General features: G+C 38.9%; 1 protein-coding gene across 1 annotated transcript in view; it reads left to right on the top strand.

Moving 5' to 3' along the window:
- The window catches only part of myo3b (myosin IIIB), a 316,686-nt gene that overhangs the window by 102,779 nt on the left and 191,074 nt on the right, over nucleotides 1-22,833 (top strand). Inside the window, exons 9-13 of the mRNA XM_008119035.3 lie at nucleotides 9,396-9,492; nucleotides 12,219-12,335; nucleotides 13,661-13,765; nucleotides 18,330-18,413; nucleotides 20,301-20,503. Coding sequence (XP_008117242.1) covers nucleotides 9,396-9,492; nucleotides 12,219-12,335; nucleotides 13,661-13,765; nucleotides 18,330-18,413; nucleotides 20,301-20,503 — 606 coding nt within the window. The remainder of the gene's footprint in view (nucleotides 1-9,395; nucleotides 9,493-12,218; nucleotides 12,336-13,660; nucleotides 13,766-18,329; nucleotides 18,414-20,300; nucleotides 20,504-22,833) is intronic.

The raw sequence follows: 22,833 nt of genomic DNA, 5'->3' as shown, positions 1-22,833 counted from the left end.
TCATCTCCATTTCTAAGCCGAAGAGCCGGCGTTGTCCGTAGACACCTCAAAGGTCATGTGGTCGGCAAGACTGCATGGAGCGCCGTTACCTTCCCACCGGAGCGGTACCTATTGATCTACTCACATTGGCATGTTTTCGAACTGCTAGGTTGACAGAAGCTGGAACAACAGCGGGCACTCACTCCGCTCCCGGGATTTGAACCTGGGACCTTTCGGTCTGCAAGTTCAGCAGCTCAGCGCTTTAACACACTTCGCCACCGGGGTTTAGGGTTCAAATATTTGAGAATGTGTTGTCGAAGGCTTTCATGTTCGGAATTACTGTGTTGCTGTGTTTATCAGGCTGTATGACCATGTTCCAGAAGTGTTCTCTCCTGACCTTTCACCCACATCTTATGGCAAGCATCCTCAGAGATTGTGAGTTTGTTGGAAACTAGGCAAGTGGGGTTTATATATCCAGGGCTGGAGAAAGAACTTTTGTCTGCTTGAGGCAAGTGTGAATGTTGCAACACTCAAAAAACAACACAGAAAACAGAGGAATTCCAGACATGAAACAATCAAGGCTAGCTAACACCTTCCTACAAAGGATTCTCCCAGGCAAGAAGCAGCCAGGCTTTGAAGCTGCAAGGCCATTTAATGCTAATCAAGGTGGCCAATTTGAGATTGTTTTTCTTAAAAAGAAGGAAATGGCAACTAGTTTCATAAAAGTTTATGAAATGATGCCTGATGTGAGTAAAGTGTATAGAGAGAAGCCCAACTCCCCAGTAATATTGAAAATTGAGGTGGCAGTGATTGAGCAGTCCTTATTTGTCATCTCACTTTTCAGCTGTTTTTAAAACGTACCATTTTCTCTTTGCTCCTTCCACTTTCTCCTTTTGTCTTCACCTTATTTCAGTTATGCAAACTGCTTCAAAATGCAAAGGTCGTTTGCCCACCGTTAACTCAGGAGGGAGGGGAGAGAACAGGAGGAGGAGGTTTCTTACCCTTCTCTTTAGGCTCAGGCACCATCTACACTGTCATATAATGCAGTTTGAACCTGCATTATATGATCAGTGTTGATGGGGCTTTAAGCAAAAGCAAACTGCTGCACTTCTCCTAACTTGTGCATTCTACCTTATTTATAACTTTTTCATCCTGATCATTCTCTGATGTTGTTTGGTTTCTATGACATATTGAAAGGTTATGAGGGTGATTGTTGTTGTTGTTATTACTATCCTACTTTGTGTCAGTCTCAGGACTCAAAGTGGTTTACAGAATTTAGGACAGTAGAGCTAAAATATTACACATATCTTCAATGCAATTAAAAGCAGTTAAAAAGCATAACCATTAAAAAGAAAAGATCCTCCTGCAAAGGATCGTTACCTTGACGTGGTGCTGGAGCTTGGGCGCCTCGATGAGCTAAACCATGAAGGGACATCCAAGATGGGAAAGTCATGACAGAGAGGACAGACTAAATACGACCTCTGGGGAAGGTAATAGCAACCCACCCAGTATTCTTGCCATGAAAACGAAATGGATCAGTACAATCAGAGAAATATCGGTATACCATCAGAAGATAGGACTCTTAGGTCGGAAGATGGTCAAAATGCTACTGGGGAGGAGCAGAGGACTAGTCCAACTAGCCCCAGATGTGATGACGCAGTTAGCTCAAAGCTGAAAGGAAGGCTAATGGCCGACGGTGCTGGAGGTGAACGACAAATCCATCTAGTCGGTGAAAACAAGACCTGGAACTGACAGTAGTTCAGATCACGAACTTCTTATTGCACAATTTAGAATCAGACTAAAGAGATTAGGGAAAATCCACAAACCAATTAGATATGATCTCACAGTTATTCCTAGTGAATATGCAGTGGAGGTGAAGAATAGATTTCAGGGACTAGATTTAATAAATAGAGTCCCAGAAGAACTATGAACAGAATTTCTCAACATTGTTCAGGAGGCGGCAACAAAATACGTCCCAAAGAAAAAGAAAACCAAGAAGGCAAGGTGGTTGTCTGCTGAAACACTGGAAGTAGCCCAAGAAAGAAAGAAAGCGAAAGGAAACAGTGATAGGGGAAGATATGCCCAATTAAATGCACAATTCCAGAGGTTAGCCAGAAGAGACAGGGAACTATTTTTAAACAATCAATGCATGGAAGTGGAAGAAGACAAAGAATAGGAAGGATAAGAGACCTCTTCCAGAAAATTAGAAACATCGGAGGTAAATTTCAGGCAAAAATGGGCATGATCAAAACAAAGATGGCAAGGACCTAACAGAAGCTGAAGAGATAAAGAAAAGGTGGCGAGAATATACAGAAGATCTGTATAGGAAGAATAATAATATAGAGGATAGCTTTGATGGTGTGGTGAGTGAATTAGAACCAGACATCCTGAGGAGTGAGGTTGAATGGGCCTTAAGAAGCATTGCTAATAACAAGGCAGCAGAAGACGCCAGCAAATATGGAAAACACAAGAATGGCCATCAGATTGGGAAAAAATCAATTTATATCCCCATACCAAAAAAGGGAAACACTAAAGAATGCTCAAACTTTTGTACAGTGGCACTTAATTTCCCATGCCAGTAAGGTAATGCTCAAGATCCTGCAAGTTAGACTCCAGCAATATATGGAGCGAGAGTTGCCAGATGTACAAGCCGGGTTCAGAAAAGGCAGAGGAACGAGAGATCAAATTGCCAATATCCGCTGGATAATGGAGGAAGCCAGGGAGTTCCAGAAAAACATCTATTTCTGCTATTCTATTATAAAGCCTTTGACTGTGAGGATTATAATAAACTATGGCATGTTTTTGGTGGTATTGGGATACCAAGTCACCTTGTCTGTCTCCTGAGAAATCTGTATAAAGACCAAGTAGCCACAGTAAGAACAGACCACGGAACAACAGACTGGTTCAAGATTGGGAAAGGAGTGTGGCAGGGCTGCATACTTTCACCCTCCCTATTCAACTTGTACGCAGAACACATCATGCGACGTGCAGGGCTTGACGAATCCAAGGCTGGAGTTAAAATTTCTGGAAGAAACATTGACAACCTTAGGTATGCAGATGATACCACTCTGATGGCCGAAAGTGAGGAAGAGCTGAGGAGCCTTATCACCAAGGTGAAAGAAGAAAGTGCAAAAGCTGGGTTGCAGTTAAACGTCAAGAAAACCAAGATCATGGCAACTACACCTATTGATAACTGGCAAATAGAAGGAGGAAACGTGGAGGCAGTGACAGACTTTATATTTCTAGGCGTGAAGATCACTGCAGATGCAGACTGCAGCCAGGAAATCAGAAGACGTCTACTTCATTGAGGAGAGCAATGGTTAACCTCAATAAAATAGTGAAAAGCAGAGACATCACACTGGCAACGAAGGTCGGCATAGTTAAAGCAATAGTATTCCCCATAGTATTCCCCTATGGATGTGAGAGCTGGACCATAAGGAAGGCTGAGCAAAGATGCTTTTGAACTTTGTTGTTGGAGGAAAATCCTGAGAGTGCCTTGGACCGCAAGAAGATCCAACCAGTCCATAGTCCAGGAAATAATGCCCTGCTACTCACTGGAGGGAAGGATATTAGAGACAAAGATGAAGTATTTTGGCCACATCATAAGAAGACAGGAAAGCTTGGAAAAGATCACGATGCTGGGGAAAATGGAAGGAAAAAGAAAGAGAGGCCGACCAAGGGCAAGATGGATGGGATGGTATCCTTGAAGTGACTGGCTTGACCTTGAAGGAACTGGGGGCGGTGACGGCCGACAGGGAGCTCTGGCGTGGACTGGTCCATGAAGTCACGAAGAGTCGGAAACGACTATGCGACTGAGAGAGAGACATAGTCTGTGTAATACATTGCTCCTGTTTCTTTTTCCTAAGTTTTCTTGTCAACCATTTCCCAGGTTTATTAGCGTTTTGGAAGTGGTATTGTTGAGTATATTTCAAATCTTTTGCTAGTTGCTCCATTTCCATAGAATCTCTGTTTATTCAAAATTTCCTTTTCTTGCTTAAGTTTGGTGTTTCTTGGTGTGTCCTCAGTTTCCTTTCTGTGATTTCTATTTCCTGTTGGATTTCTCTTATTTTTTGGTCTCTTTGTCTATTTAAAATTGAATTCTGTTGAATGAAATTTCCGCACATAACTGCTTTGGTAGCGTTCCAAGCCATGGGTATTATTTACCTTAAAGTACACTTTTAAGGCTTTCCTATTCCTTTCTATGTCTTTTTCTGTTCTCAATAGATTCTCATTCTTTGGAGGCTTTTAAGCAGAGGCTGGATGGCCATCTGTCGGGGTGCTTTGAATCTGATTTTCCTGCTTCTTGGAATTGGAATGGATGGCCTACAAGGTCTCTTCTAACTCTATGGTTCTATTATTCTATGAAACAAGTATCCTGATATCTTTCATGCATACAATTTTGATCCAATTGGAGGCGCCTTTAAAAAAAATCCTTTCTTGCTATGCTAAGAGGTATTTCAGGAGCCCAAAAATAGAACCTTGTTTATGAATACAATAGGCAAAGTCATATCTGAAATCATTTAGACTGCATGCTGATTTGGGTACAGAATAGTGGGGAGGGCGTCCTTAGATTCTCTAAGGGAGGACCAGGAATAGATTTCTATTGTCATAATTCTTGTTTTCATTTGATAGCATCAGATGACAGCAACAAAACAAAGCATCAAATTAGAGACTTAGGCTGGATCTACACTGCCCTCTATCCCAGGATCTGATCCCAGATTATCTGCTTTGAATTGGATTATATGAGTCTACACTGCCAGATAATCTGGGATAAGCAGAAAATCTGTGATCAGATCCTGGGATATAGAGCAGTGTAGATCCAGCCTTAATTTTCTGCCACTGTGACTGTGTCCCTCAGATGTAAAAACTTGGAGTTGCCATACCAATTCAGGGCTGTCTAGCTTAGGGTCAGTGCTGATGCTAAGATTTCAGAGATTAATCTTTCTTCCTCCTACCTAGAGGTAGGAGCTGCAGACTGAACCTGGGAATTTTTGCATGCAAAGCATGCACGCTACTATTGAGCTACAGCCATTAACCTTTCCACTACAAGCATTAATGGACAGCAGCCTAGCAAGAGCAGCCTACATTTTTCCATCACGTGATTCCAAGTCATAGATTTTGAACTGATTCATCATGGTTAATTTGTGCAATTTTTAATTCATTAACAGTCTTGAGCATGTCACTAGAATTACATATATACACACGCACACATAGAAAATTGAGGGGAAATAAATCAGCCATTATTAAGCCAAGCATAAAAAAGCAGAGTCCCCTTTCTGCCTGGAAAAGAGATTACTCAGTTGTACAAAGTCACGGAATACAAATCCAGCACTGGTCTCAACACCCTGACAAGTGTTAGTCTTGCTATATCGGCCTGCCTGCTCTTGAATGACATTGGATTGGAATTTTTCTCTACACAGCAAGTCCTGCACCAGACAATCTGCCAGAGTGTCATTGAGGATCAATGCTAAATGTTACCCAGCAGGGTGCTCTACTGTCTCAGTAGGTGCCTTCCTTTTTTGCATTTTTGGGTTATGCTGGTTGTGGGAATAATAAAGCTCTTGAGCTTTTGCATCTACCAAGGGGTGCACGATTTCTATTTATGAAAAAATTCTGCTCTCAAAATTGCTTCTAGAAATGGATGATGCACATTTAAAACAAAAGGTATTTTCAAAGATTCTTTTCATGTAATTAGATTATAGGGAGGTTCTGGAACATTAGGCTTCTCCTTCTAATTGTTTGAGACTGTCAGTTAATCTCCAAAGAGAAGCTGTCTTACATACTCTTGGATTTTTAGTATGCCGTAGCCACCATGGTTCAGAAATGTAGACTGGTTCCAGGAGCACACAAGGAGATACTTGGGCAATGTTTAAGGTAAGGGCAAAGCCCTCTGTTTTGACTGTAGCCCTGGCAAATACTCAAATTAAAACTACGTGAAGTGTTTATGTGAGAGAGTGACTATGATGGGACCAGAGAAGGGAAATGTGGTAAATTTGTTATGACTCTAGATATATATAGAATATAGATGTACAGGCAGTCCCCAAGTTATGAACAAGATAGGTTCTGTAGGTTTGTTCTTAAGCTGAATTTGTATGTAAGTTGGAACAGGTACATTTTTAAGTGTAACTCCAGTCTCAGTCTCTCTCTCTCTCTCTCTCTCTTTACAGTAGAGTCTCACTTATCCAACACTCGCTTATCCAACGTTCTGGATTATCCAACCATTTTTGGAGTCAATGTTTTCAATATATCGTGATATTTTGGTGCTAAATTCGTAAATACAGTAATTACTACATAGCATTACTGTGTATTAAACTACTTTTTCTGTCAAATATGTTGTCTAACATGATGTTTTGGTGCTTAATTTGTAAAATCATAACCTAATTTGATGTTTAATAGGCTTTTCCTTAATCTCTCCTTATTATCCAACATATTCGCTTATCCAACGTTCTGCCGGCCCATTTACGTTGGATAAGCAAGACTCTACTGTATGTATGTATGTGCGTGTGTATATATATATACACACACACACACACACACACACACACACACACACACATACACACACACACTTTGGGTAGCATAGTTAACACCCCTGTGGTGCTTGTTTTTTTGTCTGTGCTCCTGTTCAGAAGATTCCACCTCACTTTCTGTACTTGTGATACCTGGATTTTGAAAAATGGGCTTGTTGTGGAAACAAGGATTGGTGAGAAAGCTTCAGTGGAGACACCTTTCCCCCCATTATAACTCTTTCAGGAGTGAATTTCCATTCTGAGGGATAGATTTTTCTGACTTCCTGTTGTCAAACCTGTTCTCAACTATGAGTCATTTGTAAGTCAGATATTTGTAACTCAAGGACTGTCTGCATATAGAATTCAGGGTCAGTCCTACCATTAGACAACATGTAAGGACTCCTAAGAGATGATGGAAGATGACATGGAGGTGTTGAAGGACAGAGATGTGTGTAGGGACAGGGAATAGGGAAAATGTTTTTGGTGATACAAATGCCAAAATGTGCCCAGTAGCTTTAGCAGTTGCCTCAGGTCCCTTTAGGGCTTGCATTGTCAGAGTAATTTATGCAGCGCAGCAGCAATTGGATGGAGTCAGTGGAACGCTGAACGAAGAGACACGAGAGCCGATGGAAAAACTATATACAAGTTTTACTGTAAGCAGTAATAATCAAGACAAACAGACTTGCAGACGAACACAGGACTTGACTCTCACTCTAGGCAGACAGCACTCGACTGGGAACAGAGAACTGAACTGATGCAAACAGCAATGCACATACACTTGTGTCTGGATACTCCCCAGCTCCAGCCACACATCAAGGACATTACAGCTTCTTAGTAATTAACTCTTTCCAGACTATAGTACACTCTGGATGATGCAATCAGTATGCAATACAGGCAAGACACAAATTTCATTTAAACACTACCAATACACCAATCCCACATTAACATGCATGCCATGTGATACTTTGAGTGAACAGATCGTAGTGCTCTGACTGAGGCCTCAGAGCTTTCTTATTTATTTATTTATTTATTTATTTATTTAAAGCATTTATATTCCGTCCTTCTTACCCCGAAGGGGACTCAGGGCGGATCACATTACACTTATAGGCAAACATTCAATGCCTTTTAACATAGAACAAAGACAGACAAACATAGGCTCCGAGCGGGCCTCGAACTCATGACCTCCTGGTCAGAGTGATTCATTGCAGTGATTCATTGCAGCTGCTCTCCAGCCTGCGCCACAGCCCGAGCCTAGGTTGGAACTTACCTGATTCTTCCTGACTAGGTTTCTCCACTCAGGGGAATCAAGCGGGAAGGAAGATAGGATTTTGTGTGTGACAAAAGCACACCATTGTTGGATAAAGTTGTTTTGCCTTCTTTTTAAAGCTGTCACTTGTTAATCTGTCTTCTAATTGGTTAATATAACTGTTATGTCTGAGGACATCTGGTACAACATTAAATGCCAATTCACTAAGCAATACAAATGTTACTGGGTTAGTCAAGGGCTCTCACTGTGAATGTATACCTATATTAATTAATGTAATGATAGTTCATAAGGCTTAACACAAATACAGAGGCATATCAAAATAGAAGCAAAACAAAGCATCTTAACCTAGGCTCAATGTGGCATTGGAAATCCACCAAGAGCTTTCTGTCTAGATCAGGTGTAGGTTCAGTATCCTTTATCTAAAATGCTTGGGACCAGAAGTGTTTTGGATTTGGGTTTTTTTTTTGTTTTTTGATTTTAGAATACCTGCATTTGTTCATGCAGTACGTATGTAATTAGAATCTTGTAGATGAGACCCAAGTCTAAACACAAAATGTTTTAATGTTTCATATATGCCTCCAGAGGCACAGTGTGTTAACGCGCTGAGTTGCTGAACTTGTGGACCAAAAGGTCGCAGGTTCAAATCCGGGGAGCGGAGTGAGCGCCCGCTGTTAGCCCCAGCTTCTGCCAACCTAGCAGTTCGAAAACATGCCAATGTGAGTAGATCAATAGGTACCGCTCCAGTGGGAAGGTAACGGCCCTCCATGCAGTCATGCCGGCCACATGACCTTGGAGGTGTCTATGGACAATGCCGGCTTTTCGGCTTAGATATGGAGATGAGCACCAACCCTCAGAGTCAGATATGACTGGACTTAACGTCAGGGGAAACCTTTACCTTATTCACCTTATACATATAGCCTGAAAGTAATTTTATACAATATTTTTAATAATTTTGTGCAGGAAATAAAGTCTGTGTATATGGAAGGATCAGAAAGCAAGGGCGTCACTATCTCAGCTACCCATGTGGGCAATTTTGGATTTTAGAGTCTTTTGGAATGCCAAATAAGAGGTTTTCGGTCTGTATAAATGAATCAGGCAGAGGGACATTGGCCAAGTTTTGCAGGACTTGTGGTTAGGTCATTTTGAATCAAGAAGAGGATGGAAGGGTTACATTATATAGCAGCCATATCTATTATTTGCCAGGCTATTTGTCTTTATTTTTATTTTATTTTTATCCTGCCTTTCTCCCAATATGGGACACAAGGTAGCTTGCAGCATAGTTAAAAACAAAATACGCCTAAAACAACAAAATACATTTTAAACAAAAATGAAACAAACCAACTAATCAAAATTTTGATTCAAAACAGCTTAAAAACATATTCAAAATATACTTTAAAATACATAATCCATAACAATATCCTTCTGACCTAACCAGTTGAAAGCTAAATGAAAAGAGCTTGCCTGTAAACCATGGGAGAGGGGCAGGGAGAAATATACCCAGTATCGATTTCCTTGCAGAAGATCAGTTGAGTGCTTTTAAAAAATTATCCTTGGAAAAAGCCTGAGCACATACTGAATTCCTATTGCCTTTGGCCTTCCGAGGAATTTGTTCTCACACAAAGTCTCTGATGCTTCTATAGGCATGAGCGAATACACACTCGAAGACCCTATCGAGTTGATGCATCAGACAAATGTTCTCCCGATGATGATTTGGTAAACCTGGAAGTCCTGGATGAGGTAAGGTATGCCAAGTTAATGAATTCCCAAATAGTGATCTTGCTGCCTGCTCTTGTCTTTGAGACATTACTGATAGTTTCATCATGTCACCAAGTTAATTGTTCATAACTCCGATATGATGGAGAAAAAGCCCTTTGTCATATGGTTGTGATCTCCTGTCATAGCTTCATTTATATTCTGAGCATTTATATTGCTCTGTTACACTGGATAATCAAGTGATGAATGATGTTAGGTTAATTATTATTTGTGCTTGCTACAACCAAAAAAACCCCATTTTAAAACATAAATATTAGGATATATATATTTCTGAACTTCTTTTTTGCTTCTTTTTTAGGTTAGATGTTAGTAGCATGTCCATAAAGGTTGTAATATAGCAACCATGGTGAATATTGCTTTCCAGTTACATATACTTGTTAATCTTAGTTCCAATGATCACATGTGATACATCAGATCACATGGAGCTGTTCTGCTGATAGAATCTACTTTCATCAGTGGATTGGGACGAGAGCCAAATCCCTTCTTCCCCTTGGCAGATCCCAATGTCCCCTCAAAACCTGTTCTTGGCCCCATCCACACAGCTGAATAAAATCCCACATTATCTGCTTTGAACTAGAATACGAATCCAGTGCTGCAGCCTGTTCAAGCTTTTGTATTCTTCATTATGGGCCACAGTATGATGCTGTCTGGCCACACATCTCCCAGCTTTCATCTGTGAAATACTGGAATATAGATGTGAGGTAGATAGCCTCTACTTCTTGGAACAATGCATTATTTTTCTTTTTCCATTTTTCCCCTACTCTAAGTTATTTTTATTCATTTATTTCCCTACATGGAACCACACTCATTCCTTTGCACTGGTTTTTTCCTCTCTCTAAAGCCTTGCCAGTTTTGGTCTAATTGGGCAGGGACTACTGAGAAATGAGCCCAGTCTTATTTGCCTTGCCCTGCCTTTAGTTCAGTTTCCATCTCCAATATTTATTTATTTATTTATTTATTTATTTATTTATTTATTTATAACATTTATATTCCACCCTTCTAACCCCAAAGGGGACTCAGGGCGGATCACATTACACATATAGGCAAACATTCAATGCCTTTTAACATAGAACAAAGACAAGACAAACATAGGCTCATGAACTCATGAACTCGAACTCATGACCTCCTGGTCAGAGTGATTCATTGCAGCTGGTTGCAGCTGGCTTGCTCTCCAGCCTGTGCCACAGCCCTTTTTAAAGCATGTACAGTGTTCCCTCACTACTTTGCAGTTCACTTTTCGCAGATTCGCTGTTTTGCGGTTTTTCAATAAACTCTAAAAGGCTATTATAAATAATAAAAAATTACAATTTACAGCCTAAGGAAGGGAGGAAGGAGAAACCAATGGGAGAGAAAAGGAGCCCAAGTGGCAACGGGAGGAGAAGGAAGCGATTTATTAACACACGATTGTATAATAGTAGTGTATAACTACTAAAATAATGTATAAATATTAAAATAAATATAGTGTCCCTACTTTGCAGATTTTCACTTATTGCGGGTGGTCCTGGAACCTAACCCTAGCGATATGTGAGGGAACACTGTATATGCAGTAAGGTATTTAACCCCCCCCCCCCTTCAAAATCCAAAACAGTTCTGGTCCAAAGTGTTTTGGATAAGGGATACTCAATCTGTATTATTTCTGTGTAAACTGTGAATATGAACAAAGTTGTTTCTGCAGTTAACCATGTAACGTGCACAGCATTTCCCAGCATCTGGGAAAGATTCCCATCTAACTAGCTTTTTTAAAGAAATGAAAGTTTGTTTGAACTGATGGGAATTTTAGAAGGAGAATTATTCTTCCCACAGAGTGTTTTTCATTTGTCAGGAATAGATAATTCAGCTGTAAGCAGGGTATTTGTGAGTACTCATTGCATCCCTAAGGGATAATAGGTCTGCCTGTCCTTTTTCTGCTTTAAATCATTATGTAGGTTCAGTGGCAGCCCTAGATTTAATGTGCAGGTCCACTGCTACTATTACAGTTATTTGGCCCACTTATTTATCATACTTCTTAAAAACACTGATGCAAGGACTTGTATCTAACAAAATGGGGTGTACAAGCATAACAGTAGGCAAACATTAGGTTTGGTTGCTTCCCCTCAACCCCTCATCTCATTTTTATTATTTTATTGAAAAGAAAGTAGAGCCTCCACTTTGCCAAATTTAAGCACATTTATGTGAGAGTAGAATTCAATGGGCAATTGATTGAAATTAATGACATGTAAAAGTGCTTTACTTTAGCTGGATTTGAGCCTTAGCTAAAAAGGCACACTCGTAAGCAAAATCATTGTACATTTTCTGTTTACAGCAAGCAATTTAGCTTAATGTTATGGACAAGTGTTCTATTTTTTTTTAACTAACAATGCGTCAAGAAAGTTAAATATATTTTATTGTGTTTTTCTTTTCCCACTATATATTTAGATATTAGCATATCTACAGTTTATTTCTCTGAGCCACACAATAAACTTGACAGACAGGCTTATTACTTTCAACGTGGCCTAGTTATAGATTTATCTTAGCAAGAGATATGAGACTATGAAAACAATGGTTTTATATAGAGAAGTCAATATTTGACGTAAGTGACAAATAACATTTCAGATTATCGCTTATTGCTTCATGTATTGATGTACTTCCACACAATGAGTTTCCTATCTGCAAAAAATACTGCTTGACTGTAAAACTTGTAATCTTTTCAGGAGACAATTATTCATCAGTTGCAGAAGCGCTTTTCAGACTTGCAGATTTATACTTATGTTGGAGATATCTTAATAGCCTTAAACCCCTTCCAGAACCTCAGTATATATTCTCCACAGGTAAGAAAGAGCTGAGAATTTTCTTGTTGTTGTTGTTTTTTTTAATGCTAACTATGGGACAATCACATTGTGATCGCAAGGAGATCAAACAATGCAAGGTATTTTAAGTTCTAATAATAAAGTGCTTCCCTGTACTTTCCCTTCCATGGCATCTACTGTATTTGGTTTAGTTGTGCTTTCAAGTGTCTTACAGAAATCACTGAAAAGAAGGCGTAGGGATGGCTCTTTGGGAGAGTAAATTGCTGTTAACATTGAAGCCCCTCAATTTTATCCCCAGTGCTTCTGGCTTGCACTATAGAATCCACAATCAGCACGTAGACACTGCAAACATAAAACTTGAAGCTGAGCCAACAATACAAATATTCAAAACATTGCCGCTTACCAAATGAAGGGTTAACTGAAACTGGAGTAAACCTGGGAACCAGTAGTAAACGGCTTATGTGGATAGCTTACTTCGGCTCACAGCCAGCCACTTTAAAATAACATCTATCTGACCGGGCTTCCTGGCCGGGAACTGTAAATGACTGCAACATTTGTTACAAACTGAAGCTACAGCCAATTGACTGCATTTACATCCTGAGGAGTCCTATAGAACTACTCCAAGACTACAGAGACTTTGATTTGTTTTGACTCCAAGCCAGGTTTAAGCCAATTGATTTGTACACTGATATATTTAGTTTTACAGCATATTACATGCCATTTTGAAGAGACTGAATGTACACATACTGTGTCGCTAACAAACTTTAGTTGGAGTCTTGTTGATATATGTCTGATATATGTTTTATACTGAAAACTGCTCTGTGTAGCAATTAAATCTGGATGATTGCAGTTTAAAAATCTTTATACTCTGTAAGTTACGACTGTGTGCCACTACAGCTGACAGAATTGGATCATCAGTTGTATTATTTGTATTATTGTTAACATTATTATGTATATGATGCTCTAATATACATATTGTGTTCTATGTTTTGAACCTTTACTGTGGTGCATATTTCTCAGATATAAAAGGATTGGGAAGCAGAGAGTAGAAAGACATCTCTCTGACAACCTGGGACCTCCTATCAATTGAAATGGACAATATTGGGCTAGATCTGAGCTTGTAAAAGATATTATTAGGACTGAGAACTTCCATAATCCCCTAGTCATCCATTCTGGGCCAGATAGAATCTGATTTTAGGCAGCTTCCTATGTTTGTGCAAAAAAGCAAGCAAAACTGTTCAAAGTAGATATCAGGAGGAATGTTTTCCCTTTATAGTTTTATGACCGGCAGAAAATTGTGGCGTAGTTCACATCTTGTGTTTTGACTATTCTCTTTTCTTATTTAGTTTTCCAAGCTGTACCATGGTGTGAAGCGTTCTTCAAATCCACCTCACATATTTGCCTCTGCAGATGCTGCCTATCAAGGCATGATTACATTTAACAAAGACCAGGTATGGAAACACTATTTTAAAAAATATTTAGCATTGTCTGCGTAATTTGGGGATACAGTAGAGTCTCGCTTATCCAACATAAACGGGCCGGCAGAACGTTGGATAAGCGAATATGTTGGATAATAAGGAGAGATTAAGGAAAAGCCTATTAAATATCAAATTAGGTTATGATTTTACAAATTAAGCATCAAAACATCGTGTTATCCAAGAAATTTGACATAAAAAGTAGTTCAATACACAGTAATGCTATGTAGTAATTACTGTATTTACGAATTTAGCACCAAAATATCACGATGTATTGAAAACATTGACTACAAAAATGCGTTAGATAATCCAGAACGTTGGATAAGTGAGACTCTACTGTATATTGAAATTTTCAGTTTTAAGATCTATTAAACTTTGCAGACCATTCCATTTAGTTTGAGAGTTATTACACCCAGTTGTTCCCAATCCCACCTGTTCTTAGACGCTAAGCAAGGAGAGCTCTGATTAATACTTGGGTGGAAGACCACCTATGAATATCAGGTAGTGTCATCTATTTTTCAGAGGAAGGAACTGGCAAAACCAAGGATTCCTTCCTAAGACAGCCCTATGGAGATTCCCTTAAATCAACAGATGACTAGAAGGAACCACACACACATACATGTGGAGCTCTGTAAGGTTGTGCACAGCCAAAATTGAACTCTGATGTTCTTAGTAGTCCTTTACACATTACGATAGCCATGACGAAATTGATTTTGTGGATTTGTTGTAGAAATGATAAAGTTTGGACCAAATCCAGTATAAGAATGTAAAAAATGCATTATTGGTAATATCTGTTATATAGTCTCTCAGGTTCCTCATCTGGAGCCAGTACTGTCATTTGTGGATTTGAAGGTGGAGCCATTTGGAAGGTCTGCCTTGAAAAGGGTGTGGACAGGTGGAATGTTCTGAGGCAATATACAAAGCAGTCCATGATGAGATTAATCATCAAGCCTGGTTTACACAAAGGGTGAGCTTCAGATAACATAAAGAGTTGCAATGTAAATATAAACAGTTCAATGAAAAGTATACAAAGTTAATTTGTGTGCTGACAGCAACTCATCTCCGGACCCTATATATCTTCTCCCTTCTCAGGGGCACCATTTGTGTCTATTTTTCTGTCAGGTATTCAGTGGTGTACTGGGACAAGTCCATGAAGTACCAGGTTCGGTGACCATAAGTCATAGAAAATAAGAGTGATTAACTCCATGATCATTCATTTTCATGGTAATATACCATCAGAATATTTCTAATATAAATGTAATGAGGATGCAAATCCAATTATATGGCTATGATTGTAATGAAAATGGGATATAGTGCCGCAGAAATAGAAGCCTATATACCCTGGAGATTGTAATCTTGCACTGCTTTGTTAGTGAAATATAACAGACAGGTGGCTGTTATCTATGAAATAGGTTCTTGTTTTTTGTTTCATTGACAAAGGGTATTTGAGAATTGACATTTCCACCTTTGCACTGTTTGCTGCAAGATGTATAGCAATGGTGGTTTGATCTATTTTGGAATGTACCCTTTAAAGAAATGTGAAAAATAAACCTCAAAAACGTGACTGTCAGGAAGATTAAATTGCTGAAAAGCAGCATAACTGCTAAAAACCACTGATATTCTGTCCATCCCATCCTCCCAGATGTTTCAGAAGGAGAAAACTAAAAGTTACAGTAAATGCATGAACAATAGCTATCAAAGATGAGAATTGGGCAAAGATGGGATAATACCTTGAGAGAATGGATATATGGGAAAAAGAGAATCAGAATAATGAAAAAGATTCAATATATGAGGGTTATCCAGAAAATGCCACCTCCTTCGTCAACCCTTCCCATAGCTGTGCAGCATCGCCAAAACACTGTGTTGCCAGCCATGCCGCCATTGTTGGAAACAAGTGGTTGACGATGGAGGCGGCAGAATTTAGTGGGGAAGGAGTTTCCAAGCTCATTTATCGCTATGATAAGTGCCTAGATTTGAATGGCATCTACGTGAGATGTGGTATTTGGGTGTGGCTTTCAACTGCTTATGGTAAATGTTTTCTCCTATACAGTAGAGTCTCACTTATCCAACATAAACGGGCCGGCAGAACATTGGATAAGCGAATATGTTGGATAATAAGGAGGGATTAAGGAAAAGCCTATTACACATCAAATTAGGTTATGATTTTACAAATTAAGCACCGAAACATCATGTTATACACAAATTTGACAGAAAAAGTAGTTCAATACACAGTAATGCTATGTAGTAATTACTGTATTTACGAATTTAGTACCAAAATATCATGATGTATTGAATACATTGACTACAAAAATGTGTTGGATAATCCAGAACGTTGGATAAGTGAGTGTTGGATAAGTGAGACTCTACAGTACTTTGTTCATTTTTAATTCCAAAACGTAATGTACTTCCTGGATAGCCCTCGTATCTCAGCAAAGTCTTTCAGTTATATTTTTGTAAAGTATGATTTATTGCTTATTTCACATAGACTCTGAGGTTTTTTGTTCTCATTACCTATACAATGCAGCCAACACACTAGAGTGTTGCAACACACAGTTGGAAACTTCTCATTTAAAGGTTCCAATGGGCATGACAAAACAAAATATTTTACAGGTTACAGATAAGGTGAAGGGTTTCTGTAAAGTACTTCTGTGAACAGTACATGGCAGATATGGACATGTTGAGACAAGGGTGGTTTATTAACTTGGAAAAGTTCTATTCCACATATTGATTTGTAATTAGTTCTAATTTGTTAAATCATGTTGCTTAAGTAAGACGTAATAGTAGGAGTAATTAAAATTGGCTTGAGGGCTGCGGGTGACCCCCACGCAGTCCTTATTTGGCTTTGAACGTCCCTTGGTAGGGGAGATCAACATTTTTTCCTCCAATAATAAATTATTTTGCTCCAAATGCCTTTTTAAAAAAATTTTTTATTTAAATTATTGAAAAATTGTGAATTTTACATATTCAGTTCTTAAAACTTATACATTATTTAACAAATTTGCAATACAGACTGATGTATATCATAGCTCCTATACAACAACAACAACAACAACAACAATGTATTGATTAGCCAGTTGGCCTTATCAAGCACAGACAATACAAAGATGAAATACAACATACATCTGGTACACTTAAAATAAAATAAAAATATACAGGTATACTCTGGTTTCTCTTCAGATCGTATAAATCATAGCTCCTATAGTATTTTTACTCTCTAACTATATTACATACTCATATTATTTACCTTTTGTGACCCTTTACCTAGTGCTATCCCTTCACCCCAGACCAGCCAATTACAATATTTATTTCCAAAATTCCATTGTTTCTTTTACAGGTTTTTTCCCCTTACCTTCTACATATACAAACTCTCCAAATGCCTTCTAAGCGAAGGATTTTCTCCACATACACACCCTGCCATGTTAGCTTTAGGAGCCCCCCCTTTTAAAAAAATGAATTGAACAGAAAATGACTTCTGCTTACTTCTTATTTTAAAAAAATGACTCAAAACTACTTAAAAGCATTGAGAAAATGGCATCTAGAGGGCATTTGGGAACAAAAAGTATTTTTTCAGAGAGTGCACTCCAGATTCCCCTGGGGTGTTTATCTATCCCCCTAGCCTCCCAGAGTTTCCTACTCCAGACAAAGAAGTGTTAAAGCGCTGAGCTGCTGAACTTGCAGACCGAAAGGTCCCAGGTTCAAATCCCGGGAGCGGGATGAGCGCCCGCTGTTAGCCCCAGCTCCTGCCAACCTAGCAGTTCGAAAACATGCAAATGTGAGTAGATCAATAGGTACCGCTCCGGCGGGAAGGTAAGGGCGCTCCATGCAGTCATGTCGGCCACATGACCTTGGAGATGTCTACGGACAACACCGGCTCTTCGGCTTAGAAATGGAGATGAGCACCAACCCCCAGAGTCGGTCACAACTGGACTTAACATCAGGGGAAAACCTTTACCTTTACCTATTCAATTATAAATCTAGAAATTATAGTAAAAATGAACCCCAAAACCTGGACCCACATATCCATGGGTCAGTGTGAGCCCTATACTGTAATTTTTTATTAAAAAATGCGACACCCACTTCACTTATTGGCCAAAGGCAAGAGCCATCCTGGAGGAACTGAAGGGAAGCACCAACCTTTTGTGTTCTCAGTGCCATGGCACCACTTTTGGTCCTTTTGTATGCAGGCTGGGAAATGGCGGCTGCATTGGCTTCCTCCTCTCTGCAGAATGACCCTCAGCTTACCCACAGGTTACATCCATCTATAATTTTGTCCCCAAACGTGTCCTCCATTTATACATGAGATTGACTTGTGCATGAATATATAGCATGGGACTTCAAAAGAAGCTGAGTACGTTTTGTTGGACTCTGCAGAAGCAATTAAACTGTAGTCAATAAAAATGTTTTCATAGTCTATTGAAGCTGAAGTTTATGAAGACTGAAGCTTATTCCTCTGAAATTGTAAACTGTTCAGTCCGTGAAAAGTGAAGTTTCCCTGCCTGGATTGTAAACTATTCATCTTCCACCCTGTTTTGTCTGCTAGTGCATTATCATCAGTGGAGAAAGCGGTGCTGGGAAGACTGAAAGTGCCCATCTCATTGTGCAACATTTGACCTTCCTGGGAAAGGTATATATTGACTGCCTTGCCTTATAAATACAACCTGCAAAGCACTAGCTATGCTCACATGATACACTCCTATGTTTTAGGATCACAAGGATGCAGATGTAGTGAGTCTCAATGCTCCCCACTTTCTCCCACAGTTTGAATAGGTTACTTTCAAGCTCAGAAGTACTAGGAGCCACGGTGGTGCAATGGGTTAAACCCTTGTGCCGGCTGAACTGCTGACCTGAAAGTTGGATTCCTGACCAGAAGGTTTTCAGTTCAAATCCGCGAGATGGAGTGAGTTCCTGTCTGTCAGCTCTAGCTTGCAGGGACATGAGAGAAGCCCCCCAGCTAACACATCCGGGCGTCCCCTGGACAATATTTCTGTAGACGGCCAATTCTCTCACACCAGAAGCGACTTGCAGTATGTTCTCAAGTCACTTCTGATACGATTTTTAAAAAAGCTCAGATGAAAGGAAATTAAAATGTGGATTTTGGAAAGACTTTAAAATAGATACTCTGATAATTAATTAATTCTTGCATTCTTGAAATCATTTAGGAAAGAGGGAAAACCTATTTTCAGATATTCATGTATATTTCATGTCCAACTTATATACACATACAATTAATGTAATATAAATTTTAAAATAATTTTGTTAATGAAATAAAGTTTGTTTACATTGAACTATCAGAAAGCAAAGGAAGGGATACAGATGACTATAAAAAATTGAAAGGTGTAACTGGTAGAATCTATAGAATATTGGGTGGAATAAAAGAAGGAGAGAGAAAAAATACCACTCTTAAGGAATTATGGGAGGAGGAGTTAGAGATGAAAATAAATGAAATGGAATGGTCGCAATTGTGGAAACAAAGGCACTTGAAAAATTTATCAATAAGAGTTAAAGAAAAATATTATAAGATAATTTGGAAATGGTATTTAACGCCATTTAAAATGTCAAATATTAATAAAAACCATCCAAAAATTGCTGGAGAGGCTGTCAGGAAGTGGGAACATATATACATATGTGGTGGCATTGTAAATATGTAAAGAAAATATTTAAAGAGATAGAGGATATAATGAACATCAAATTGGAAAGAAGCCCTGGTATTGCATTATTATCAATTTATAATAACAATAAGATGGATAAAAAAGAAAAAGAAGCAATAACAAATTTATTGACAATAGCAAGATTGCTTATAGCAAGGAACTGTAGAAGAGAAATAAATGTTTAGATTGAAGAATGGTATAAAGAAGTATGGAAATTGGCAATAAATGATAAGCTAACATGCAAATTAAAAGTTAAAAGAGGGATATGGAAAAAATGATTTTGAGGATGTATGGGGGAAATTTATTGAGAAAGGACATCAAAAAAGGGATGGAGGGCTACCGCCTCAGGAAGATTTGGTTAGACAATACATAAGAAGTGGCTCGGAGTGGGAGGGGGGATACACAGTGGTGAAGAAATATAGATGGATAAATGTTAACATTGTAGTAGATATAAATCAACAGTAGATATAAAAGAATGATGCAAGTATTTATGAAACATTATATATCTGCTATGTGATAAAAGTAATTATTGTATGAAATTTTTAAATTCAATAAAAACTATTTTAAAAAAAGAAAGCAAAAGTTATCACTATCACAGACATCTATGTGGGCAGTTTTGGATTTGGGGGGATTTTGATTTTGGAATTTTGATTTTGCTCAACCTGTATTAAATTAATGTGTTGAGAAAAATCAATAATCAAAGGGCCACATGGATTTCTAGGGGGAGGGCATTCTACTGATGATTCCACTTAAATATTCAATTTCTTGGGTTTTCCAGCTAACTTGGAAGAGACGCAGAAATGTTTGAAAAAAACAAATAATAAAGCAGGCCTGTTTGGCTGGAACCTTTTCTCTCCCTAAAGGCAAGCAACCGCGCTTTGAGGGAGAAGATTCTCCAAGTCAATCCTCTTGTGGAAGCCTTTGGAAATGCCTGCACGGCAATCAATGACAACTCCAGTCGTTTTGGAAAATACCTGGAGATGATGTTTACACCCACAGGAGCTGTAATGGGAGCAAAAATTTCTGAATATCTGCTAGAAAAATCCAGAGTTATAAAGCAAGCTATGTAGGTATAAACAGAGAGACTGTACATATAGTTTGATATTTCTTAATTTTTAAGCAGTTTTAAAAAAAAGTAATTCAGAATTAAGTAATTCATTTTAATTAATGAAGGCCCTTTGCGTTACCTTTTTTCAACCCCAAAGTGAACATATATAATGGGATTTTCTTGGCAAAATTTTTTCAGAGAGAGTTTATCATTGCCGTCCTCGGAGGCTGAGCGAGTGTGACTTGCCCAAGGCTATTCAGTGACTCAGAGGGGATATGAGCTCTGAGTGCTAGTCCAGCAATCTAATCACACTGCCTCTCAGCTTGGTTGTGCTTTTTATTGTGGGGAAAGATATAATAATAATAATAATAATAATAATAATAATAATAATAATAATAATAAGAATAAGAAGAAGAAGAAGAAGAAGAAGAAGTTCCTTGACAAAATTGAAGGAAAAGTTGATAAGGAGAAGACCTGGCTATGGCTCACAAATGGGACCTTGAAGAAGGAGACAGAAGGCCTGATCCTTGCAGCCCAGGAGCAAGCCATCAGAACAAATGCAATTAAGACCAAGATCGAAAAATCAGCTGATGACCCAAAATGCAGACTGTGCAAGGAAACCGACGATCATTGATCATATCCTCAGCTGCTGTAAGAAAATCGCACAGACAGACTGCAAATAGAGGCACAACTACAGTAGAGTCTCACTTATCCAACACTCGCTTATCCAATGTTCTGGATTATCCAACACATTTTTGTAGTCAATGTTTTCAATATATCATATTTTGGTGCTAAATTTGTAAGTATAGTAATTACAACATAATATTACTGCGTATTGAACTACTTTTTCTGTCAAATTTGTTGTATAACATGATGTTTTGGTGCCTAATTTGTAAAATCATAACCTATTTTAATGTTTAATAGGCTTTTTCTTAATCTCTCCTTATTATCCAACATATTCGGTTATCCAACGTTCTTCCGGCCCGTTTATGTTGGATAAGTGAGATTCTACTGTATGTGGCCCAAATGATTCATTGGAACATATGCCTCAAGTACCACCTCCCTGCAGCAAAGAACTGGTGGGATCACAAACCTGCAAAAGTATTGGAAAATGAGTACGTAAAGATACTGTGGGACTTCTGAATCCAGACTGACAAAGTTCTGGAACACAACACACCAGACATCACAGTTGTGGAAAAGAAAAAGGTTTGGATCATTGATGTTGCCATCCCAGGTGACAGTCGCATTGACGAAAAACAACAGGAAAAACTCAGCCGCTATCAGGACCTCAAGATTGAACTTCAAAGACTCTGGCAGAAACCTGTGCAGGTGGTCCCAGTGGTGATCGGCACATTGACAAAATTACGATCTGCCAACTGCAAAAGGCCACCCTACTGGAATCTGCACGCATCATCCGAAAATACATCACACAGTCCTAGACACTTGGGAAGTGTTCGACTTGTGATTTTGTGATACGAAATCCAGCATATCTATCTTGTTTGCTGTGTCATACAATAAAATAATAATAATAGTTTATATCCCACTTTATCTCTCCCGAAGGGGCCTCAAAGTGGCTTAACATAAAAGCATTAGTATACAATTTAAAATATACAAACATCAAAAGAGAATTAAATATAAACAGTATTAAAAATTCATAGTTCAAATCATTCAAGCATATTCAATGCATATTCAAAGTTACTGTAAATTGCAACTCAGAGTTATTGTAAATTATAAGTAACTCACTATTTATAGTGAGTAGTTTCCCACAGAGGGAGAAATAGAGGCAAATAAAGGGAGAAAACGTGGAGGCAGTGACAGACTTTATATTTCTAGGCGTGAAGATCACTGCAGATGCAGACTGCAGCCAGGAAATCAGAAGATGTCTACTTCATGGGAGGAGAGGAATGGCCAACCTCAATAAAATAGTGAAAAGCAGAGACATTACACTAGCAACGAAGGTCTGCATGGTGAAAGCAATGGTATTCCCCATAGTAACCTATGGATGTGAGAGCTGGACCATAAGGAAGGCTGAGCAAAAGGAAGATAGACACTTTTGAACTCTGGTGCTGGAGGAAAATCCTGAGAGTGCCTTGGACCGCAAGAAGATCCAACCAGCCCATCCTCCAGGAAATAATGCCCGGCTGCTCACTAGAGGGAACAATATTAGAGGCAAAGATGAAGTATTTTGGCCACATCATGTGAAGACAGGAAAGCTTGGAAAAGATCATGATGCTGGGGGAAAAGGAAGGAAAAAGGAAGAGAGGCCGAGCAGGGGCGAGATGGATGGACGGTATCCTTGAAGTGACTGGCTCGACCTTGAAGGAACTGGGGGCGGCAACGGCCGACAG

The sequence above is a fragment of the Anolis carolinensis genome, chromosome 1, assembly GCF_035594765.1.
Source record: "Anolis carolinensis isolate JA03-04 chromosome 1, rAnoCar3.1.pri, whole genome shotgun sequence".
NCBI classification, from domain to species: Eukaryota; Metazoa; Chordata; class Lepidosauria; order Squamata; family Dactyloidae; genus Anolis; species Anolis carolinensis.
The sequence above is the reverse complement of the archived record's forward strand: the minus strand, read 5'-3'. Positions and strand labels throughout refer to the sequence as shown.